This window comes from Theropithecus gelada, chromosome 15 (assembly GCF_003255815.1).
Source record: "Theropithecus gelada isolate Dixy chromosome 15, Tgel_1.0, whole genome shotgun sequence".
Lineage (NCBI taxonomy): Eukaryota > Metazoa > Chordata > Mammalia > Primates > Cercopithecidae > Theropithecus > Theropithecus gelada.
Window position 1 is genome coordinate 26816953 of NC_037683.1, and position 25097 is coordinate 26842049.

General features: G+C 50.1%; 1 protein-coding gene across 1 annotated transcript in view; it reads right to left on the reverse strand.

Annotated features, from left to right (window-relative positions):
* Nucleotides 1–25097, reverse strand: part of COL27A1 (collagen type XXVII alpha 1 chain) — a 160989-nt gene that overhangs the window by 9244 nt on the left and 126648 nt on the right. The window contains exons 38-56 of the mRNA XM_025360383.1: nt 21583–21636; nt 21349–21456; nt 20169–20222; nt 19146–19199; nt 15467–15523; nt 15224–15277; nt 15015–15068; nt 14689–14742; nt 13841–13894; nt 13623–13730; nt 13045–13152; nt 11769–11876; nt 3146–3199; nt 2583–2645; nt 2214–2267; nt 2038–2073; nt 1895–1912; nt 1640–1675; nt 1241–1267 (exon numbers count right to left, since the gene is read on the reverse strand). Of these exons, the coding sequence (XP_025216168.1) occupies nt 1241–1267; nt 1640–1675; nt 1895–1912; nt 2038–2073; nt 2214–2267; nt 2583–2645; nt 3146–3199; nt 11769–11876; nt 13045–13152; nt 13623–13730; nt 13841–13894; nt 14689–14742; nt 15015–15068; nt 15224–15277; nt 15467–15523; nt 19146–19199; nt 20169–20222; nt 21349–21456; nt 21583–21636 (1155 nt within the window). The remainder of the gene's footprint in view (nt 1–1240; nt 1268–1639; nt 1676–1894; nt 1913–2037; nt 2074–2213; nt 2268–2582; nt 2646–3145; nt 3200–11768; nt 11877–13044; nt 13153–13622; nt 13731–13840; nt 13895–14688; nt 14743–15014; nt 15069–15223; nt 15278–15466; nt 15524–19145; nt 19200–20168; nt 20223–21348; nt 21457–21582; nt 21637–25097) is intronic.

Below are 25097 nucleotides of genomic sequence, written 5' to 3' on the forward strand. Positions count from 1 at the left end.
AGGTTGAGGCAGGAGAATTGCTTGAACCCGGGAGGAGGAGGTTGCAGTGAGACGAGATCATGCCACTGCACTCCCGCCTGGGTGACACATCAAGACTGTGTCTCAAAAAAGAAAAAGCACTTCTAATGGTGTCTGGCATTGAGCAAGCACTCAATCAGTATTAGTAGTGATTATTCAAAAAAAATAAATGCAAAATCCTCTAATTTTCTGTTTTTCCTGGATCTTTTCACTTTCCTTTCCTTGCCTTTCTTACTGATGAGAAGGACAAGGGAAGGCTGCAGAGGAGAGGCCAGGGCTGTCACTCTGTCTTTCAGGATGGTGCAGAGGGAGGGGCAGTGAGAGCAGGCATGAGGAGAGCAGAGCTTCTGAGTGACACATGGCTCAAGGGCTCCTGGCCCATTCAGTCTTTCCTCGAGGCCATGCCCTGGGACGCTCTCGGGGCCTGATGGTAATAGTCGTCTAGCTACCATGCAATAGTAAAATGTGGATGGACTTGTCACAGGGCTTGGGAGGTGTCATGCTCTCAGACAGTGCCACAGTGGCCACCAGGGAGGAACGAAGGGGCCTCAATCTACCCCCTGGCCCGACTCTCTTTGTTTTTTTGTTTTTTGTTTCTTTTTGAGATGGAGTTTTGGTCTGTTGCCCAGGCTGGAGTGCAGTGGCTCGATCTTGAGTCACTACAGCCTCCTCCTCCTCCTGGGTTCAAGCGATTCTCCTGCTTCAGCCTCTCCTATAGCTGGGATTACAGGTGCCACCCACCATGCCTGACTAATTATGTATTTTTAGTAGAGATGGGGTTTCACCATGTTGGCCAGGCTGATCTCGAACTCCTGACCTCAGGTGATCTGCTCGTCTCGGCCTCTCAAAGTGCTGGGATTACCGGCATGAGCCACCATGCCTGGCCCCAACTCTCTTCGGATTCACAATCTGAGATGTACGGACCCTTGCAATCAGCCTACCTGTACGGAGTACACAGGTAGGGCCATGAACCCAGTGGCTGGAGCATCTTCCCAGATTCAGTCAGGGGCACGTCAAAAACTTAGGTTTCCTGCCTCCTGGCCCAGGGCTCTTTCTGTTGCTTCCAAGTCCAAGTCTCCAGTATGAAGTGACAAAAGGACCTGGGCATCGCTACACCCAGCTTAGGGCTCTAGCCACCAGGGCCAGAGAGGGCCAGCGACCTCTTCCCCCGAACCCCTCAGGCCTTACCCCAAGTAGGCAAAAGAGAATGTTTCCAACTTACCAATTGGATAGGACCCCCTGGAGGACCCTGCAAAAGAAGACAGTGGGTCAGTCAAATGACAGGGACAGTGTGCTGCAATCTGGAAGTGTGTCAGGAGACTGGGGAGGCCATCAAAGCATGCAGGACCTGCCAAGCTGGCCTCTGCTCTCCCAGAGGCCTGGTGAGCCCCACTGGGCTGGTCAATGCTTTTCTGGAGGCCTGGCCCCTAGGCATTACCCCACGTAGGCAAAAGTGAATGTTTGGGGGATGTCCTATACTCTCCTAGGAGTCTGTGGGCTACAAGAAGCATGTGAACCCTGTGAGGTTCAGGATCAAGGCTTAGTCTGCTGGTGAAGCCTTGAGTCACCTTCAAAGGAACACCCCAGGAGTCCAAGATGCACCCAGCACTCAGTTACCTACCGGGGGGCCGGGCCGCCCTCTGGGGCCGGGAGGACCCTGGGGGAACAAGAGAAGAGGAGTGAGGCCTGGTCCACAGGGTCTTCATCTCTCCCCATCCCAGTCCCTCCTCAAGCAGACCTGGGCCCCTGGGACAATTGTTCCTCTGGCACAGACGGGATGACGGAGGTCCGGAGGGAGAGAATGTGCCACCGGGAGGAGAACGCAGGCTGCCCGCCCCGTGCCCTACCCCACAGCCCTCATGCCCAGCCCACTCACCCTCGGACCTTGCAATCCCTGGAGGGAGACAGAAGCAGGGGAGAGAGTTAGGGAGCCTGGCTGAGCCATGGCCCCACCCTGGTAGCTCACCCCTCCCCCACCCCTGCAGTGCTGCGCCCCTCAGCCCCAGCCCATCCACTTACCCAGTCCCCACGGCTGCCTTTGTCACCCTTCGGACCCTGCAACAAACCACGGCCCAGTGAGACAGGGACCAGAGGGGAAGCCCCATTTCCAGATGGGGAAACTGAAACTCAGACTGGCACTGAGTCACACAGTCAATCCGGAGCCAGGAGTCTTCCTGCCCAACCCCTGCACATACCGGGAGTCCCGAAGGTCCCAGGATTCCGAGGGGCCCGATGATGCCTTCCTTTCCCTAAAGGAGACAGAAAGGCTCATGTGTCCTTGTTCCAGGGCCCGGGGAACAGACACCGGGAAGCGTGTGGAGAGCGGCCCGAGCATCGCAAGGGAGTGGAAGGGAGACCAGGCCATGCATCTCCTGAGCCCCTCCTGTATGCCTAGGGGTGGGCTTCAAGAGTGGAAGGAGGGAAGGATGGGGGCCAAGCTGGCGGGAATGGCAGGAGTGAAGGTGGGAACCAAGCCTGTGGGCAGAGAGGACTCAAGAATCGAGGAGGATGAAGATTGGGCCTAGAACAATCATCTCTGCTGCGACAGCAGGAAGGGGACTCACCATCAAACCGGGTGGCCCCCGAGGACCCTGGATGCCTTTGAAGCCGATGTCTCCAGGGGGGCCCTGTGGGAAGCGGAGAAAGGGCTGTCTGTACTTGGCAGCCGCTGGGTAAAGGGCCCCCACAGCTCCCTCACTCCTAGGGTCTGCCAACCTCTGCCCTCCCTGTCAAGAGAGGCCTTACGTGAGAGGCCCCAAAAGGAGTAAGAAACACCTACAATTATTCAGCAGGTACCAGCAGTGTGCTGGCTCGGTGCTGTGCGGCATATGCCTCTGGTCTTTATTTTTGCAAGTCTTCTACTGTCATTGCTCCCATTTTACAGATGAGGAAACCAAGGCTTAGAGAGACTAAGTGACTTGCACAAGGCACAGAGCAGGTAATCGTGTAACTGGGCTTGGAACCTAGACCTGCTGGAGTACTGGGGGATGAGGGTGTTCGTGCCTGACTCTGGTTGTGTCCCAGCCAATGTTTTCAGTGCTCCATAAATACTTGTTGAATGAATAAATGAATGAATGGGGTGGATGGATAGGACCCCAGAGGAACAGTGAGCAGTGGGAATCCGTACCTTAGGTCCGAAGAGACCTGCCATTCCTGGGAAGCCCATCTCGCCAGAGTCGCCCTGCGGGGAGAACAAGAAGTGATGGAGCAAGTGAGGTCATGGTGAGCGTGTCCCGCCAGCCACCCAGGGCCTCAGGGCCTGCCTTTTCCCTCCCAGCCTCTCCAGGGATATTGGTGACTCCTCTGTGAGGCAATCAAGTGAGTGTGAACAGCCCACAGAATAGCTGCCAGTCCACCTGTGCTCCAAGGGGAGCCTGTGATCCGTCAGATGAGAAAGCAGAGCCCAGCTCAGGGGTTCCACAGGGGAGGCTCTGCCACACTCAGGAGCTCCTGTCCCAGGTCTTCAAGGGACAGAATAACAGGACCCGCAGCCTCCTCCCACGGCCCTGAAAAGCTCTGTTAAGGAAGGATCCCCTAAAAATAACCCAGTTCGCTGAGGGCCTGTTATGTGCTGCATGTTTTGCCTGTACCCACACACTTCCATGCTCCCACATCAACCCAGGGACACACCATATCCCCTGTTCACAGATGAGGAAACAGGCTCAGAGAGGGCAGGAACTTGCTGAAAGTCACACAGACACCATGTTGTGGACTGCGCTAGATTCAAACCCAGTGTGAACAACTTCAGGAACCTTTGGCCTCCTCTCCTGACCTCTGCTCCCAAACTTGCAAAGGGTTAAGAGAGCCATTGGCAAGGGGAGATGCTGGGGCCTGAGCCAAGAAGGGAGGGCTGGGGCCCCCTGGGGACAGAGGAGCCTGCCATTCTTGCACATTCTTGGGACTTGGCCTTCAAGCTCATGAGCAGAAAGCCATCAGTTAGAACCTCCTAGCCCTTGTATTATAAGATCAGGAGCAAGTCACCTCCCTTTCCTGAGCCTCAGTTTCCTCATCTGTAAAATAGGATACTAGGTCATCTCCCTCCCAAAGGGGCTGGAAGGATGCAATGAGACCAGGCAGGTCAAGACCCAGTGCTGAAGGAGGTAGGCTGAGGGGTCAGGCTTCGAGAGGGTCTCATTTAATCTAAATTCTACCTGTTCATTTTTAAAAGATAATAGCTTAATTGAGCTATTGGTGCTTCTCTTGGTGGCTTTGATTTGTCTTATAAATGCTTACTGGATATTTGTGTATCTCCTTTGGAAAAAAAATGTCTACTTGAATACTTTGTCCATTTTAAATTTGGATTGTCTTTTTATTCTTGAGTTTAAGGGTTCTTTATATATTAGAAATACATGTTCCTTATCAGATATATGATTTGTAAATACTTTCTCCCCTACTGTGAGTTTTTTCACTTTCTTGATGGTGCCTTTTGAAGCACAAAGGTTTTTGATTTTGATGAAATCCAATCTATGTACTTTGCTTTTGTTGCTTGTGCTTTTGGTGTCATAGCTAAGAAACTATTACCTAACACAAGTTTATAAAAATGTGTTTTTATGTTTTCTAATAGTTGTACAGTTTTAGCCTTTACATTGGTCTGTAATTCATTTTTAGTTAATTTTTGCCTGTGGTGTGAGGTCCAACTTACTTCTTTGGTATGTGATATGTGACTGTGTGATCGTCTCAGCACTGTTTACTGAAAAAAAATTCTTTTCCCATTCAATTGCCCCACCACTCTTGTTAAAAACAATGGACAGAAATGTGAGGTTTTATTCCTGTCTTGATTACTATACTTTGGTAATAAGTTTTGAAATTGGGAAGTGTGAGTTGTCCAACTTTGATCTTCTTTAAAGATCAACATTTGGGTATTCTGGGCCACTTGCATTTCCATATGAATTTTAGGATCAATTTGTCAGATTTTGTGAAAAAGTCAGCTTGGATTTTGATAGGGATTATATTTAATCTGTAGCTCCGTCTGTGGTAAGTACAGCCATCTTAACCATACTAAGTCTTCTGATCTATGAATATGGGATGTCTTTGCATTTATTTGGGTTTTCTTTTATTTCATCAACATTTTGAATTTTTCAGTGAACATGTCTTGCACTTTTTTTTTTTTTTTAAGATGGGGTCTTGAACTGTTGCCCAGGCTGGACTTGAACTGCTGGGCTCAAGAGATCCTCCCATCTCAGCCTCCTGAGTAGCCGGGACTATAGGCACATGCCACCATGCCCACCTTCTTTCACTTCTTTTGTTAGATTTATTCCTATTTCATTCTCTTTGATGCCATTATAAATGGAAATATTTTATTAATTTCATTTTTGAATTGTTCATTGCTAGTGTATAGAAATATAATTGATGTTTGTATGTTATATATGTAAACAACATTTTTTGTGTATTGATCTTATATCCTGCAAACTTTGGTTTATTAGTTCTAATCACTTTGTTCAGTACAATGTTGAATAGAAGTGGTAACAGTGGACATCCTTGGCTTGTTCCTGATCTTGGGGGAAGTGTTCAGTCCTCTACCATTAAATATGATGATACCTGTGGGATTTTCATAGATATTCCTCATCAGGTTAAGGATGCTCCCTCCTGTTCCTAGATTGTTGTGTTTTTTTATCACGAAAGGGTGTTGGATTTTGTCAAATGCTTTTTCTGCATCTATTGAGATGACTGTATAATATTTGTCCTTTATTTTATTAATAGTGTATTACATTGATTTCCAACAGTTGAACCAGCTTTGCATTTCTAGGATAAATCTCACTTTGTCATGGTGTAGAATCCTTTAGGCATATTGCTGAATTTGGCTTTCTTAGTATTTCATTAAAGATTTTTGTATCTGTATTCATAAGGCATATTTGTCTGTTGATTTCTTTCTTGTGACACCTTTTTCTGGTTGGGGTATCAGGATAATACTTCACAGAACCAGTTGCGAGATGTCCTAACTGTTCATTTTTGCACTCTGATGGCTGTCTCCTATACACTCATCAGGTGCAAAGAAGGGGTAATTTTAAAAACAGTCTTACTAAAGTGAAACTGAAGATGATAACTGTACTATTTAAATTGTATAATCTGATTTTTTTTTGACATTCTGTATACACGCTTATAATTGTCACAGCCAAGACAATAACATCCCATAGCCCCAAAGTTTCCTCACACCCTTTTATAATCTTTCTTTCCTGCCTACCCTCCCATCTCCAAGAACCACTGATCTATTTTCTTTCCATGCAGATTAGTTTGCATTTTCTATAATTTTATATAAATGAAACCGCACAGTCTATACTATTTTTTATCTGAGGTCTTTCACTCAGCCTAATTATTCTGAGAATCATCTATGTTGTTGCATATATTAATAGTTGATCCATTTACTGATGAATTGTATGTATAAATATACCACACTTTATCTATTCACCTGCTGATACACATTTGAGGTTTTTTCCAATTTGGGGCTATTATAAATAACGCTGCTAAGCCCCTTCAAGTATACTCTTTGTGTGGCCGAATGTCCTTATTTATGTAGGGTAAATATATATGAGTGGAATGATTGGATTACACAGTAAGGATATGCTTAACTTTCAAAGAAGCGGCCCAACTGATTCCATAGTGATTGTACCACTTTAAATTCCCATTATCAGAGTGTGAAAGTTTCAGTTGCTCCACGTCTTTGCCAACACTTGGTATGGTTAGTCTTTTAAAACTCTTCACTATTCTAATAGGTGTGCCGTAGCATCTTACTGCGGTTTGAATGAGCATTTGTCTAATGACTAATGATATTAATCTTTTTCTCATGTGCTTATTTGCTATCAGTATACTTTTTTTGAAGTGTCTATTCAAATCTTCTGCCCGTTTTTAAAAATTGGGCTGCTTATTCTTATTATTGAGTTTTGAGAGTTCTTTATAGGTTCTGGATACAAATCCTTAATCAGATATATGATTCAGAAATATTTTCTCCCAGTATGTGACTTGTCTTTTCATTCTTTTAATAGTGTCCTTTGAAGAGAAAAAGTTTTAAATGTTGTTGAAGTCTGATTTATCACATTTTCTTTTATGGGTCATGTTTTTGGTATCATATCTAAGAAATCTTTGTTTTATCAAGTTCTTGAAGATGTCCTTCTATGTTCTAGAAGTGTTTTAATTTTCAGTTTTACATTTAGATGTATGATCCAGGTTGAGTTAATTTTTGTACATGTTATGAGGCATCACTTGTCTGGCACCATTTGTTAGGAAAGACTATTTTGTACTTGCTGAATCATCTTTGCGCTTTTGTTAAAAATCAGTTGTCAAGGCTGGGCGTGGTGGCTGATGCCTGTAATCCCAGCACTTTGGGAGGCCGAGGTGGGTGGATCACCTGAGGTCGGAAATTCGAGACCAGCCTGACTAACATAGAGAAACTCTGTTTCTACTAAAAATACAAAATTAGCTGGGTGTGGTGGTACCTGCCTGTAATCCCAGCTACTTGGGAGGCTGAAGCAGGAGAATCGCTTGGACCCAGAGGCGAAGGTTGCAGTGAGCCAAGATCGTGCCATTGCACTCTAGCTTGGGCAACAAGAGTGAAACTCCATCTCAAAAAACAAAACAAAACAAAACAGTTGTTCATGTATGTATGGTATATGTCTGGGCCTTTTATTCTGTTCCTTTGATCTATTAGTTCATTTATGGCAATACCACAGTTTCGTGATGACTGCAGATTTGTAGTAAGTCTTGAAATCAAGTGCCATTAGTCCGCCAACTTTGCTCTTCTTTTCCAATGTTGTTTCAGTTATTCTAGGTCCTTTGTATTTCATATGTATATTAGGATCAGCTTGTCATTTTCTACATGAAAACCTGATAAGTTTTAGATTGGAATTGTGTTGAATCTATACACCAATTTGAATAAATGTGATATCTTAATATTGAGTCTTTTGACATATGCCCACAGTATATATCTCCATTTATTTAAGTCTTCCTCAATTTCTCTTGCCAGTGTTCTATAGTTCTCAGTGTACATATATAGTTGTCAGATGTATCTCTAAGTATGTCATGTTTTTATGCTATTATAAATAGTATTGCTTTTTAGATTTCCATTTCTTATCATTTGTTGCTAGTGTACAGAAATGCAATTCATTTGTGCACATTGATTAGTGTATAGAAATGCAATTCATTTATGCATATTGCTTAGTTTATACAATCACAATTCATTTGTGCATATTGATCAGGTGTCCTGTGATTTTGTTAAATTCACTTATTCTAGTAGCTTTATTGTAGATACCAATGATTATTCTACGTAGACAATCATTTCTTCTACAAATGAAACGTTTTAATTCTTCCTTTTTGATATGAATGCCTCTTATTTGTTTTTCTTGCCTTATTGCCCTGGCAAGAATTGCCAGTACAATGTTGAAAAGAAGTGGTAAGGACAGATATCCTTGACTTGTTTCTGCTCTGCTCCTTGGAAAAAAGCATTCAGTCAATCACTATCAAGTATGATGTTGACTAGGTTTTTCATGGATGTCCTTTATCAAGTTGAGGAACTTCTATACCTAGTCTATTGAGAGTTTTTATCAGAAGTGGAGTTAGATTTTTGTCAAATGCATTTCCTGCAACTACTGAGATGATCAAATGGGGTTTCTTTTTGAGTTTGTTAATATAGTGAATTATATTGATTTATTTTCAAATGTTATACTATCCTTGTGTTTCTAAGATAAACCCCACTTGGTCTTGATGTATTATCTTTATATATTCTTAGGTTCGTCTAACTAAAATTTTATTGAGAACTCTGGTAGCTATATGTATGAGGCATATTGGTCTATTGTTTCTTTTTCTTGTAATGTCTTTGTCTGACTTTGACATCAGCCTCAAGGAAAGAGTTGGGAATTATTTTTCTCCTCTTCAATGTTCTGGAATAGTTATGTAGAATTGGTATTATTTCTTTTTTTCTTTCTTTTTTTTTCTTTTTTTGAGATGGAGTCTCTCCCTGTCGCCCAGGCTGGAGTGCAATGGAGCGATCTTGGCTCACTACAACCTCTATCTCCCAGGTTCAAGTGATTCTCCTGCCTCAGCCTCTTGAGTACTGGGATTACAGGTGTGCACCACCACACCCAGCTAATTTTTTTTTTTTTCATATTGTAGTAGAGACAGGGTTTCACCATATTGGTCAGGCTGGTCTCGAACTGCTGACCTCGTGATCCGCCCACCTCAGCCTCCCAAAGTACTGGGATTACAGGTGTGAGCCACCGCACCTGGCCGTTATTATTTCTTTTGTAAATGTTTAGTAGCATCTACCAGTGAAGGCATCTGGGCCCAGAGTTTTCTTTGTGGGAAGCTCTAACCACAAATTCGATTTCTTTAATAGATATAAGGCAGTTTAGGTTATCAGTCTCTTCTTGAGTGTGACCTTTGGTAGTTTTGTCTTTCTTTTTTTTTTTTTTTTTTTTTTTTTTGAGACGGAGTCTTGCTCTGTCCCCCAGGCTGGAATGCAGTGGCGTGATCTCGGCTCACTGCAAGCTCCGCCTCCGGGGTTTACGCCATTCTCCTGCCTCAGCCTCCTCCTGAGTAGCTGGGACTACAGGCGCCCGCCACCTCGCCCGGCTAGTTTTTTCTATTTTTAGTAGAGACGGGGTTTCACCGTGTTAGCCAGGATGGTCTCGATCTCCTGACCTTGTGATCCGCCCGCCTTGGCCTCCCAAAGTGCTGGGATTACAGGCTTGAGCCACTGCACCTGGCCGGTAGTTTTGTCTTTCAAGGAATTTGTCCATTCTATCTAAGTCTTTTTTTTTTTTTTTTTGAGACGGGGTCTTGCTCTGTTGCCCAGGCTGGAGTGCAATGGCGTGATCTCAGCTCACTGCAAGCTCTGCCTCCAGGGTTCAAGCGATTCTCCTGCCTCAGCCTCCCAAGTAGCTGGGACTACAGGCACCTGCCACCACGCCCAGCTAATTTTTATATTTTTAATAGAGACGGGGTTTCACATGTTGGCCAGGATGGTCTCGATCCTTTGACCTGGTGATCCAACCTCCTTGGCCTCCCAAAGTGCTGAGATTACAGGCATGAGCGACTGCACCGGGCCCATTTCATCCAAGTCTTTAAATTTATTGGCATAAAGTTGTTTATAATATTCCCTTATTATCCTTTAAATTTCTGTCATATCTGTAGTGACATTGCTCCCCTATCCCTGATCTGATATTAGTAACTTCTGTATTCTCTCTCTCTCTCTCTTTTTTTTTTTAGTTTCCTGATTAGTCTGGCAAGAGGTTTATCAGTTTTACAGATCTCAAAAAGCTAACTTTTGATTTTCCTTTTTTCGGTTTATTTTTGATCTTCATTATTTCCTTCCTTCTGATTACTTTGTTTTAAATTTGCCTTCTCCAGCCCCAAACCTCAGTTTCTTAAGATGGAATCTGAGACCATTTATTTGAGACCTTTCTTCTTTTCTAACACAGAAGTTATTACTATAAAGATCTCCCTATATATCAACAGCATTTCGCCAATTTTTACATGCTGTTTTTTACTTTCATTCAATTCAAAATACTAACTTTCCTTTTGATTTCTTCTTTGACCCATGGGTCATTTAGACATTTGTTACTTAGTTTCCAAATATTTGGAGATTTTTCAGATTTCTCTGTTACTGATTTATAATTTAATTTCATTATGGTAAGAGAACATTCTTTGTGTGATTTGAATCCTTTAAAATTTTTAAAGACTGTATTGATAAAATATTTATTTATACTATTAAGTAAATTATTTAATATTTATATTGCTTATATTACTAAAATATTTTATTAATACAATTTATTGATTGATTTTAAGGTTCAAAATAGTGTGTCTTGGTAAATGTTCTGAATGAACTTACAACGAATGTGTATCTTGCTGATATTGGATGTGGTGTTCCATAAATGTCAATTAGGTCACGTTGGTTGATAATACAGTTCAAGACATCCTTACTGATCTTCTATTTGCTTCTGTTCTACCCATTAGGAGAGAAATATATTGAAATCCTTGGGTATAATTGTGATTTTCTCTATTTCTCCTCGTAGCTTTATCAGTCTTTGCCTGACTATTTTGAAGATCTACTGTTAGGTGCATAAACATTTATGATTCTTACGCAATTTTGATAAGTTGGCTTCTTTGTCATTATGAAAATACACTCTTTATGACTGTTAGTAGTCTTTGCTCTGCAGTCCGTTTCATCTGATATTAAAATAGCTACTCCAGCTGTTTGGGATGAATGTTAGCACAGTATGTCTTTTTCTATATCTATCTTTAACCTACTTGTATCTTTATATTTGAAGTGGATTTCATGTAGCAGTAGATGTAGTTGGGTCTTGCTTTTTCATCCACTCTGACAATCTCAGCTTTAACTGGGGTATTGAAATGGCTTGCTATGTGTTTTCTATTTGCCCTGTTTATTCTCTGTTCATTCTTCCTTCTTTTTCTAGGGGGGGTGAGCTGAATGTAGCCTCTGGGACGGGGATGAAGGCAGCGAGGCACAGAATGAGCACTGGACTGAGAGTCAGCAGAGCCCACCTTCTGGTTGTGATCATCCTCTCCTCATTCTGAACGGACCACTCAGGTCTCTTTCCTCAGCCTCCCCCACCACCTGGTTGAGGGGTGGCAGAAAGGTACCTGGTACCCAGATTTTATCCCTTGTCACAGAGCAAGGAGGTGGCATCTCGGTCAGTGTGTTAGTGTGTGTGTGTGAGTGTGCATGTGTTTGTACATGTAGGTGGATGTGAGTGTTTGCATGCGTGTGTGGGCACGTGTATTCTTTGGGGCTCACTCACCGGCTGGCCTTTGGACCCAGGCTCCCCCTGGTTTCCAGGGAGCCCCGTTCTGCCCTCTGTCCCTCGTTTGCCAGGGGGACCCAGCTGTCCGGGTAACCCACTCTCACCCTTAAAGAAACACACAAAAAATCACCAAAGTAGGAAGGGGTTCTAAGGGAGGGGGAGGTGGAGCGGGCCTAGGGCAGCCAGAACAGTGATTCCACAGGGTACCCGAGATTGCAGAATGCTGGGGCAACAAATGGAGGCCTGGTGGAGTGGGGGTGACAAGACTTTCACCTCCCAAAGAGGAAGGTCTCTGTCTCTCCCCTCGCATTCTGGGCCCTGCCTTCCCAGCTCCTCTCCTGCAATTCCTCTCCTCCTTATTGCTTTTCCCCAACAGCATGCAGTTCCCTCCTCCAAACCTCAGCTCACACCCCTAGAATGCCTCCTCCCCATTTATTTATTTATTTTTATTTTTTCAGACAGAGTCTCGCTCTGCCTCCCAACCTGGAGTGCGGTGGTGGGATTTCAACTCACTGCAACCTCCGCTTCCCCAGTTCAAGCGGTTCTCCTGCCTCACCCTCCTGAGTACATGGGACTACAGGCACCCGCCACCAGGCCCGGCTAATTTTTGTATTTTTAGTAGAGACGGGGTTTCCCCATGTTGGCCGGGCTGGTCTCGAACTCCTGATCTCAAGTGATCCGCCCGCCTCAGCCTCCAAAGTGTTGGGATTACAGGCGTGAGTCACTGCGTAGCCACCTTTTCCCCTTCTATTCTCATTCAAATCTTCTCTGGGTCAAGGCCATGGCTCCCTCTGCCTCCTGTGTCTCAGAGGGTTCCAATCTTTCCTCAATTAAACCTCGAGCCCAGGAAGGGCAAGAACCACATCTGAGTCATTCATCTACATCTCCCCTTCAGAGTCCAGCCCTTGGCTCTAACGGATTCATGGCGGCCCCCTCCTCCCACGCTGCACTGGGAAGCTTTCTAAGGATGCCTTGGGGATCCCGGCTGCAAGCAACATCTGTTGTTCCACAAATGTCCACGAGAGGGCGTCCGTGGACAACTCAAAAACCAGTTGAGGGTTTCAAGCGCCTAGTACGGGCGGTATTTATAGTTCCCCCAATGAACCATCAGTCTAGTTCAATCTTGGGGCAGGACCCCTGAGAAAGGTCAACAATATGGACTCCATTTTCACACAGGCCCTGGGACATGGGTGCCCAAAGGGTCGGAACCACTAGAGTCTGCATCAAGGCAGGAATGGCAGAGGGTGGGTAAGTGGATTAAGAGGTATCTGACCTTGAATCCTGGGGGTCCCTGTGCTCCAGGTAAGCCGGCCACACCTGGATTTCCTCTCTTCCCAGCAGGACCCATGGGGCCAGGGTCCCCATCGTCTCCCTGCTCCCCCTGTTAAGAAAGCAGGCAGAGGAGGGTCTCTTGTGTTTCATGAAATAGCCAAGGAAGCAGATGGCTCAACGCCTGGGTGAACCCTGGGTGTAGCTGGAGGAAGGGGTCACACTCCAGGATGGAGGTCAGACGGCCTGTGTGTGATGTGGCTGGACCAGGAGGAGCTGAGGATTGTGAGTGGGGAAGGGCAGGATTCTGAGTGAGGAAGGAGCGGGATAGGAACCCTATCCACCAGGCAGGGGAGGAAAGGACGGTCTTTCTGGGTGCTGACATCCAGGAGAGACAGTCAGAAGGTCCACACTCCCAGGTGCCAGGGAATGAGATGGTTGCCCACCCCAGGGAAACTCCTGGATAGTTGGTTCTGCCCATCCAAGTTTCTAAACGGGCTCCTCTGGCCCATGGCCTGGGGAAGTTCCCCCACACCTGGTCCTTAATGGAGCCACCATCTGTTAACACTAAGCCCCACTCACCTGCTGTCCCACTTGCCCGTCCCTGCCAGGAAGCCCATCTGCTCCAGCGATGCCCTCGAGGCCCTGTCTCCCCACCACGCCCCGGGGCCCTGGCAGCCCCTGCAGGCCCTGGGGGGTACATAAAAAGCTGTTGAGGGCATTTGGTGGGGGAAGGGGGAGAGGGTGGGCGTGGGAGCGGGCAGGGAGGCTGGCTGGAAATAGCAGCTGTAGTCACTCACCTGGACCCCCCTCCGGCCTGGGGCCCCTGCCTTGCCTTGCTTTCCCTTTGGTCCCTGAAAAATCAAGGGCCACATGATGGAGGCTGCCTGGTAGAGGTGTGGGACACTAGGGGCTCTGGAAGGAGGGACTGAGAGGATTGTGGGCCTCTGGGTGAACACCTGATGCCAAAGATGTGCCCAAGTGCTCTGGCCTGGAAGCCTGGGGCCAGGGCTGGCCTTGGAACCTCCCGGGGCTGTCACTGAGCCTGCTCTGGGCCCTGGTGTCCCCTCATTGGCACTGGCAATTTCCTGGGAGGAGCCAGAGGCCACGGCTCCACCGGATCCTTTAGAGACTGGGTATCACTGAGGCGTGCAGGTGAGGGGGTGCACCCGGGGGAGGGAAACAGCATTAAGAGGGCACTGGCCCAGCCTGGGGTCTGGGGGAAGGCAGGGGCCCTAGGGTAGAGGCAGGAAGTGGCTCCTCCTCAAGCACCCTGTCTCTGCCTCCTCTTCCTCCAGACCCCCTCAACTGACTTCTCCCAGTTTTCTCTCTACAGTGTGGTGTGGGGGAGAGAGAGGCCAGCTTTGGCTCTTGACTGCCCTGGGTTCAAGTCACTCTGGTTGGCCTCAGGCAGGTGGCTTCCCTTCTGGAGCCCCGGTGAAATGGGGCTAATCGTCCCTCCTCGCTCAGGCTATTTGAAGGGAGATGGGGTCATAGCCAGAAGCAGCGTGCTGGGCTCCTGGTGGGATGCCCCCCCCTGCCCTGCCTCGCAGCCTCTGCAGCCTGCGTTTGGTTCGCTGTGTGACTGTGGGTCAGGCTTCCCTCTTCCCAGGACTCAGTCTCCCCGCTGAACCCCCGGCCCTCTTACCTCTGCGCCTTTAGATCCTTTGGGTCCCGGCCGCCCCCGGGGTCCCGGATGCCCCTGCAAACCAAGGTGAGATGACGCAAGGCAGCCCCAGGATTCTCTCCCGGGGAGGGTGGCCAGTCTCCGCCTGGAGGGGGAGGGGTGGGGAGGGGTTTGGGGGTGCAGGTTCTGGGGGTATCCCCAGGGTCAGGGCAGGAGAAACAGAAATGGCTGCCCCAGACCCTCCTTCAGGGAGGGTCCCTTTAAGTTTTAAAGGGTCCAGTTCTTTCATTCCCACTGCCCCCCCACTCAGGGCAGGAGGCAGGGATGGGACAGGAGGCACCACTCACGGGTTGGCCCTGCTGGCCTGGCTTTCCACGGAGGCCTTGCACACCCTCCTGTCCCTGGAAGCCAAAGAGAGACAGGTGAGGGGGCCCATCCTGCAGGGGGCTGGGAGGCAGCACAGAAGCCTGGGAAGTTCTTGTTTTCTAGACGTGTGTCATCCCCCATCTCCCTGACATGCCTGATCCTGCCAGCAGGTAGGAGCTCTGATACTTACAGGGTACCCAGGGTCCCCCGGTTCCCCGCGGTCTCCTCGATCACCCACAGGGCCCTGAATGACAAAGACAACAGCAAAATTTGGGTCACCAGGTGCCGAGGATGCCAGCCCTGGGCCCTGTTAGCCATGCCCTCTGCGGAGCTCTCAGGGACCTGGCCCCTGATCGGCCCACCCCTCTCCATGCAGCGGGAGGCCCAGATTCCACCTAGGACTCCCCATGGTCCAAGGAGGGAGGGGGCTTACCCGATCTCCAGGTGGCCCAGGGGGCCCCTCAGCCTTGCCGTCCTCGCCCTGCTCCCCCTGTGGACACAGAACCAGCTTTAGGGCAAACCGCCTGCTCCTGGGGAATGTGGGGAATTCCAGACAGAAAGCGCTTCGTCAGAGATGAAGTCTAGCCTGCTTAGGGTTACAGATGGGGACACAAACTAGAGAGGGAAGGGTAGGTGTGTCTGAGCCAGACCCAGGCTGGTGTGGAACCAGGACTGTGGAACACAGAACAGCGCTTTGTGCCCTCCAGACGCCCTTGAGCTGTAGGATCCTGCAGGAAGTCAGGGAGCTCAGACAGCTGGGTTCACATCCCGGCTTGCAAAGGATCAGCCGCGTGGCCCTGCAACACGTCCCTTCCCATCTTTGAGCTCCTCTCCTCAGCTGGGGAATAGGGGAGCGGAGCGGAGTGGGGTGGGGGGAAGGGGGCAGCGCGTGATGCCCGTCAAGGAGTGGCGAGGACTCCATGGAATGATGCGCGACGCCTGGCAGGGAGTAGCACCAACTCCAGCAGCCGGCACGCATGGGCACTGCTCCGGGCCAGACACAGGCGGACTCATGACATCCGCAGCGCAGCACTGTGAAGCAGATGCGATTGTTATCCCAATTCACAGATGAGGACACTGAGGCTCGCAGAGATGATGGGACCTGCTCAGAGTTCTTCACCCTCTATCTGAGAGTCCCTGTCTCTGATCCTTGCTGGGAGGAACCAGCTTTAGGGTGAACCTCCTACCCTCCATGGTAGCCCCAGGCGGCACTTGGCAGCCAGTCAGCATGGGGGTGTATCCATAAGACAGGTTCCTATGTGCAGAGCGGGACTGGAGCGCGTCCCGGTGCTGTTCAGAGGACTCGGTGAGGAAAGGCACAGGAACCCTCAGCAGGCTGCTGCCCACGTAGCAGGGGCTCAGCAGATGGCATTAAAATTGCCGTAGCCAGTAACAATAGCAGCAGTGAGACTGTGTCACATGGACATGGCCAGAGACGGGGGTCGGGGAGGGGAGCAGAGTTTAGAGGTGAGGTCCTCATGCCATGGCCACCCCAGGCCCTGGTCCACCCGCAGGATAGGTGTAGACGCCACCTTTCAACTACAAGGAAGGTGTAAGCGGAACGGCAAATGGCAGAATCTCAGGGCTCAGAAGACTCCAGCCCCAGAAAACTTGTGTCACTCCTCTGGGCACAGGGCTCAAGCCAGGCACCCCTGGACCCCTTTGTTCCCAGGGACTGAAATGGAGCCGGAAGAGGCTGGACAGAGGCAAAGCGTCCCTGGGGCTGGGACACATCCCTGGCTGGAGTCAGTTCTAAAGGTTGGTGGTGATCAGCCACCAGCCTGGGGCCTCTGTGATTCCTGTGGGTGGAGGCTGCAGGCTGGCAGGGACTAGGCCTGAGGTCTAGAACCAGCTGTACTCAGAGGGGTGGCCCAGGGAGCGGGGATTCCTTCTCGTCCCTGCCCACTCTCTATGGTTCTTTGATCCAGTGCTCAAGTCCCACTGTGGACAGAGGCAGCTGGACTTGGGGACTTTGGGGACTTTGGGGAAGGGGCCTGCCTGTGTCTACCCAGCATGTTCCATGTGCCAGGCATTTTGTGAGGTTTGTTTCATCCAATCTGCACAGTAACCTATGCCGCTGGGACTATTGTCCACACTTAATGATAGGAAACTGAGAGGAAGGTCTTAGCCAAGGCCACTCAGGAATGGGGGCAATCTGGGCCCAAAGCCCAGAATGGATGGGCTTGGATGGTCGGGGGCCCTGCCTGCCCCATCCTGGATCACCTATACTGATGCCCCGCAATGTGAGTGTAGTTTGGGGATGCATTTTTTCGCACCAGAAATCTGGTAGGATACTGTCCCTCCCCTGTCCAAGTCCCAGAGTCTCATCCCCTCTCTCTGGCCACCAGCTTTGTAGTGAGCTCACCCCCACGGTGAGCGGGGGTGGGCGGTTCAAGTTAAAGGCGTATGGCTTCCTTATCTCAGGTCTGCTTTTGGTTAGGGAAGTAGGCTCTGGCATCAGACAGATGGGGTCTAAATCCTGGCCCTGCCACCCTCTTACTACAGATCCTGGGCTAGTCTCTGAGCCTCATGGGGACTCAGTTTCCCCACCTGTCTTGTAGAACAGTGGTATCTCTGCACTGGGGCTGCGGTGAGGATTACGGGAGAAATGGCAGGGAAAGAGCTCTGCATGTGGGCGTGCGCTCAGTGTCTCCCCAGGAACCTGCTCTCTCCTCCCCAGCACCATCCAGCTTGTGGGTGGCTGTTCATTCATGGGACTCGCCCTATTTTTGAGACCTCTAAGGGCATCATTCCCAGCCTCTAGCTCAGGGCCTGGAACACACTACATCCTCCATAAATACCTATTGGAGAGCTGGAGGAATGAATGAATCTAATAATGCCTTCTAAGTCAGAAAAGGCATCTGGCTGATGTATATGTGATGCCCCCCCGCCCACCTTGGCCTCTCATTCCCGAGGACCTCCCACCTGATGAGGCACTCAAGGCTCAGGGAATCCTGGGAACCCCCCAAGGCCCCTGCAGCCTTAAGGCAGATTTGATGTCAGGGTCCCATTCTCAGCAGCCACAGAGACTGCTTCTAGAGCTGCAGATGGCCTGGAGCGGAGGCCTTGGGGCGCACCAGGGCCTCCTTGTTTCAGGGTCTGTGTTAACCCCTTCTGTGCCAGCACTGGCAGGCTGCAAGGGCCCAGGAGGGACCCGGGGTACTGAGTGGCACCTTCGGTGGCTTCCTGTGGAATCGGCTGGGGCGGGTGGCCCTCTTTGATGGCTGAGCTGTCCTCCTCCAGCAGGAGGAAGGGGTCAGCTGGGCAGCACGCCGGGCCAGCGTGAGTCATCAACAGCAGGATTTAGTTAGTGGGGAGCTGACTCAGCAAAAGAAAGGCGTGCTGGGGAGGCAGGGGGCAAGCAGAGCGTTCCAGCTGAGCCAGCAGGGGAGAGGGGGAGGAGGAAAGACAGAAGGGACTCAGGCGACGAAGGAAGGACTCAGACACATGGGTTCTGGGGCCAGTTGGGTATTGCCCTGGACGTGACATGGCACCAATACCTTGGACCTTCTGGCACTCCTGGCCCTCCACATCCCCACCAGCATGGCGGGGCAAGGGCCAGGGATCAGCGAGGATCCTTCCAGTGATTTCTCTCCTCTACTGAATCTTGAGCCAAGGGGTGGGGAATGAACATGCCTTCTCCTCTGGCTTGGTGGCTCCTTCCTTGACCACTAACCACTGGGGTTCCTCACTCTCCGTCCTAAGCCTCTCTTGCTCAGCATCCTCTCCCCACTCTCGCTGGGTGATCTCATTCACGGGCAAGGCTTCAATTCCCATGTCGACACAGATGATGGAGTTACAGTTTTAGTCATTACCAGATTGATGTCCATTTCTGCTTCTTGGTTATAAGCCCCGTGAGGGGAGGGATTGCATATTTTCATTCCAGCACTGGGTACAAAGATGACACCCAGCACATACTGCTGAATGTGGATCTGATGGCTCCTGCCTGCTGGGCACGGTGGCAGGGACACCAGCCTCGGCTGCTGCAGGGGGTGAGCCCCCACAGGCTTCTCCAGCCATGGCTACCCCAGGGGCTTTCTCCTGCTGGCCCCGAAGCTGACCTCAGCCTCAGACACAAGGGTGCAGCTGCTTCCCCCAGAGCAAACACCCACCTTTTCGCCTTTTGGTCCAGGAGGTCCGAGGGGTCCCACAATGCCTTTGTGTCCCTGCAGGAAAACAAGAAGGAGATAAGTCAGAATGAGGACTCAGGAAGGACAAAGGACGTGGACTCTGAGATGGGGACACTGGGCTGCAAAACTGGGTCCCAGCTCTGCCCCAGCTGGCTGTGTGGCTCTGAGTAAGTCTGTGTCTGTCTGAGTCCTGGCCTTCCAGACCGGCCATGCTGGTCCCAGACACGCCCCAAAGGGGTGTTCCAGCTTGGATGGTCAGGGGCCCTGCCCGCCCCACCCTGGAGCAGACCTGGAAGGGTATCTCGGGAGAACCAGCTTTGTCCTCCAAGCCAGGACCAGGGACAGGGGCAAAACGCTTGCCTCAACAGACCTTCCCAGGCTTTGGCTAGGCCTGCAGGTGCGGACACCCACCGTGGGCTCCTCGCAACATCCCTCCAGGTCCTGTCTTGCCTGTTTTCCTCTCCCTCTCCTCCCCTCCCTGCTGTGTCTCTACCAAACACTGGATCTAGAGCCTCGAGGACCAGAGCTAGGATTCCACCTCCAAACTGAAGTGGTCAGGCCTTGTGCGCCTCTCTATCCTCCTGAGCCTCGGTTTCCCCTTCTGAGTAGGCACCGTACCCCTCTGAGCCCTGTTCTCTCCAGATGTGTAACATGGGTTTGGCTCAGCCATGTCTAAGAAGGTGCCAGACTGGATGCAAAAATGGTCCCTTCCCCAGACAGCAGACAAGGCATGCAGAGCACCCACCCCAGGCAGGAAATACCCAGGAAGGCTTGGGGTGGCTCATTTTGATCTGGTGGCTCCAACCACACCTGTCCCATCCATGATCTTCCACCCCCACCACAGCTCTGGGCCCAGGGCTCCCTGGGGCAGGTGAGACCCCACATCTTCAGTGTCCCAGGGGTCAGCCTTCAGCCGGGAGGTGGTGGGGCAGAGGCTGGCGTGGGCCTGTGTGTCCAGGCCTGCAGGACAGAGTCAGGGGGTGGGGTGAGGTGATATCTGCTTACATCATAACCAGCCAGTCCCGGTTCTCCTTGGGCCCCCATGCGTCCAGGAGCACCCTACAAGAGGAGGAGGCCCTCGTTGGTATGGAGTGTGGCTCTCACAGCAGGGACACAGCAGTCTCCCTGCAGGCTCCAGCCCCGCTCCACCCAGCAGCCTGGCTTCCAGGCTGTCCATAACCAAGGTGTGTGAACAAGGCAGAAAGCCAGTGACATCATCCCTCCTCCCCGGAAATCCCCACCCCCGCCCCAGCCCTCCTTCTCCTGGCTCCAGTGGTTCAAGACAGCTGATTGCTAAATTCTCAGGACTTTTACAAGCCGGTGAAACAGCCGTTATTAACAATTCCAGTTTATGGACTTACAGTTAAATTAATTTTACTAAAAACCAAGATAGAGGATACTCAAAACTCATCTCCTCCTAGCCGTTTTACTACATTTTCCTCCTCCCTACTCTCACGAAGTTATTTTGGTCTACTGCATCTGTGCGTGTTGGTGGAAACACTGCCTAAGGGAGGGCTGCTGTGTAACTCCAACCCACTCTGCATTCAGTGATGTCATGTCAGTGGCTTGAAACCAGCCACGGAGGGAGCATTTACACTGCAGAAACTGGCAAATACCACAAACCAGCCTGGTTGCTTAACCTTACACACAGCCAGCTTGGAGCTGCTGTGTCACCCTCTTCAGCCTCCTTCCCTTGCTTCCGCCTGGGGTCTTCATCTCCTGCAGGTATCAAAGCCCTCTGGGCCCCTTCCTTCAGGGCAGCCCAGCAATGCTCTGGGACACCCTCAGAGTCATCCAGGGACCTGCAGGAGCATTGCCCTGTTCCTCCCGAATCTATTTCCAGGGGGAAATCTCCTTGTTTGATAAAAACAGTCCTAAGAATCGGGTCCTTTCTCCCCTGATGCTAATAACAAGGCTTATTCATTTGGGTCCATAGAGGGCTTCAGGGGACCCACACACCCCTTCAAATTGCAGGAAATATACTGTTCCGGAGGCGGGGCTGCAGCTTTCTGCAGGTTACCAGAGCGATTCATGATTCAGAGGTGACTGGGACAGCGAGCACCAGGTGTTCAGTTAATAGCTGGGGTGGGTGACAGCAGCACAGAGAAGCCTGGTGTCTCCTTTCCTGCCCTTGGTTCCCTCTAGTCCATATCTTACTCCCCGACCCCAGTGAGAGAGTCCTCACCGTTGGTCCCAGGCTGCCCCGGGACCCTTTAGGGCCTGGAGTGCCAGGGGGTCCGGGGTCTCCAGGGACGCCCATCTCACCCAGCTGTCCTTGGTAGCCCTTGGCGCCCTGCAACAGGAGGAGAGACAAGCTGTCACTAGGCCCCAGCAGGATGGAGGGGCCAAGGAGGGGAGGGACTGGGGACGGGATGTGGGGGAGGGACGTGGGCCCATCGAGGCAGAAGGGGGCACCTACCTTGGCTCCAGTGCGGCCCTTCTCGCCTTGCTTCCCTGATTTTCCTTCAGGACCCTGAAGAGAGAGGAGGGAAAGAGCACGAGAAATGAGAGAAGAGAGGAAATTGAGGCGGATTTGCAAGGTGGTCAGACTGTCGGCTCCGGAGGCAGACGGCCCGGTTCGAAACTGATTCTGCCACTCAGTACCCGTGTGACCTTGAGCCTGACCTAACTTCCCAGGCTCAGCGTCCTCTGCTGTGTAGTGGGGACAGTGTCACAGAACTTAGGGATTCGACTTGGCGATGCAAGAACGTGCTGACAGCGAGGCCTGGGTGCAGGGGTGGACGCTGGGTGTGGCTTCTGCAATGGCTGGCTTCACTGTTGTCATGGTTACTGTTAGGCATCCAGGGGTGTCCTACAGGGAACAGCTCTCTGCACTGAGCTCTCTCCAGCGCCAAGTACTGTTCCACCCTCCCAACGACCTTGAACGTTAGGCCCCAATGAGACCCGCTTCCAGTTGAGGCAGCCAAGTTCCCAAAGATACAGTGACTTTTGCCCAGGGTCCCAGCTGCGCCTTGCAGGCCCTGAATCAATCCCAGCTGTGTCTGGCTCCATGCCCAGGGCTCTTTCCACCTCCTGGCTCATGGTTCCCATTGATGACACGAGGTGGCAAATGGAGAGGATTTATAGGTTCTTCCCTATCTCTGAGATGTTGTGCGTCACTTGTGAGCAATTCCTGGGGCATGTCCCTCGCACAGGCCCCTCCTCTCTCAGGGACTGGGCTGGAGGAGCCTCTTCACAGTAAGGAATTGTGCTGGAAAGGTCAGCTGCCTTCTCCCACTTTCCTTGGGGTCCCCAGGCCATTGCCTCTGACAGGCCACTCTGCCCCTGCCCCACAGGGCTTCCCAAAGAGATGCTCTGGCCTGCCCTGCCCTGCCCTGGTGTTGGGGGGGGGGCCCACAAATTCAGCTTTGTGTCCGCAGTTGTCAGAGAAACTGCACAGCAAGGGTGAGTGAGTGTGTGCAAGTGTGAATGTGACAGTAAGAGACAGACACAGAGAGAAAGAGAAGAGAGAGAATCAATCCTGGGCCATAGGTCGGGATGGAGGGAGTGGGGCAGGCAGCGTTTCTGGCCTAGAAAGGACTTCTTGACCGCAAGCCTCAAAGGATCTAGAAAGAATGTCTATGCTCTTGGTAAGCACTAAGGAGCTGCTTTGATGTAATCCCTCTGGTTGCATTAACAGAGGCACCAGATGTAGAATGAAGGAGGTGATGTCCCATTCGGGAATAGGTATTGTACTTTAAGAAGAGGCACTGACTAATTGTGATAGAAGAGGGACAGGAAGAAGAGGTCCTAGAGGAACAAGGAAACATCTGGACCAACCCAGAGGACTTGGTTCCCGTCTGCAGATTTCTGCAGCTGTTCTGGGGGCAGGGCCAGCCATGTTCTCTAGGGTGGCCAGTGCATGAAAATTATGGGGCAGCTGGCTTTGATTCAGCACAAGGGAGAAATGTCTGCTCTAAAGACATAACGCATCATCAGTTATGATGCCAGAAAAGATCACGCTATCCCAAAGGGACACACCACTCAGACCACCCTGTGGTCCTCAGAAAGGCAGGAACAGTGGCCTGGGAAGGACCTCAGCACAGACTGCCTGCGTCCCAGTGCCTGAGTCCACATGTACCCGTGGACCAGTCCTGCTCTTTCTCTGAACCTCAGTTTCCCCACCTGTAGTATGGGACTAGCCCCGTGGCCTCCAGCCACATACAGCTACTGAACACTTGAAATGTGGCTACTCTGACTGAGGAACTGAATTCTTAATATTATTTAACTTTAATTAATTTAAAATTAAATTTAAGGCCGGGCACAGTGGCTCACACCTGTAATCCCAGCACTTTGGGAGGCCGAGGTGGGTGGATCACTTAAGGCCAGGAGCTCAAGGCCAGCCTGGCCAACATGGCGAAACGCTGTCTCTACTAAAAATACGAAAATTAGCCAGGTGTGGTGGTGCACACCTGTAATCCCAGCTACTTGGGAGGGCCCAGGCACGAGAATTTCTTGAACCCGGGAAGCGGAGATTGCAGTGAGCACTACTGCACTCCAGCCTGGGTGACAGAGTGAGACTGTGTCTCAAAAGAAAAAAAAAAAAAAAAAAGTAAAAGTTGACACACCCAATTATGTTGCTACAAAACTTGACTGGAGTAACTTGGGTGTATGAACCTACATTTTCAACTGTAAATTTTATGAAATCTCAATACAGATCAAGTATTTACAGATCAAAATCAGTGAAATTTTATATACAATGAAAATCTAAACACAGATCAGGTATTTCCAATGAAAATTCACATCTGAATTGAAATGTGCTATGAATATATACTACACACTGATTTCAAAGACTTACTACAAAAAGAGTGCTAAATATCTTATTAATGATTTTTATATTGATTATATTTTGAAATGCTATTTGGATATATTGGGCTAAATAAACTATATTATTAAAATTAATTCTTTTTTTTAATCTGAGACAGGTCTCTCTCTGTTGCCCAGACTGGAACACAGTGGTTCAATCTCAGCTCACTGCAGCCTCAACCTCTGGGGCTCAAGTGATCCTCCCACCTCAGCCTCCCGAGTAGCAGAGACTACAGGCATGCACCACCACGCCCAGCTAACTTTTTAATTTGATTTAATTTAATTTTTGTAGAGACGAGTTCTCAGTATGTTGCCCAGGCTGGTCTTGCACTTTTAGGCTCAAACAATCCTCCCACCTCGGTTACCTAAAGTGCTGGGACTACCGGCATGAGCCACCGCACTGGCCCTTAAAATTAAAGTTACCTGTTTCTTTTTGCTTTTTAGAGGTGGCTACTAGAAAATGTAAAAGGAGTGGCTTGTATATGGCTTGTATTTCATTTCTATCAGACAGCACTAGGCAATCTCAAAGTCTCCAGCTCTTCTGGTGATAAAACACCAACAATCCCTATAACCCTCACCACGGGCCATGTGCTGTGTTCTCATTCTACATAAATGTTCGTTCAATTCTCACCAGTGTTTGGAGGAAGGGATTATTGATCCGGTTTTGGAGCTAAAGGAACTGAGGCTCAGTGAGAGGAAGCCCTCTGTGGGCCTCCCAGCCAGGTCAGAAGTGACACGCAGCTCCTCTACTTCCGGGGCACTTCTCCTTCCAGGCTGGTCATGGTCAGGCAACGGGGAAACCATGTCACAGTGATTGGTGGCATTTTCCAGTGCACTGAGGTGGCTGCAATGGCTGACTGATCCCTTGCAGAAGGCGAGATGAGTCAGTGCTGAGGCATCCGGTACAGGGGCAGGGAGACGGGAGGCTGCGTCTCCCCCAGGACAGGGCACCACTTGCTGGGACGTGCCCTCTCCAGCAGAGAGCATACATACAGTGGGTGAGGCTGTGGGCCCAGAATGAAGATTTCTGCTGGGCCCCATCCATATAGATGCATTTCTGGAAAGGCCCCAATGGCTCATAAAATTCTATTTTTAAATACTCAACTGTTTCCAGGCCACAGAGTGGGA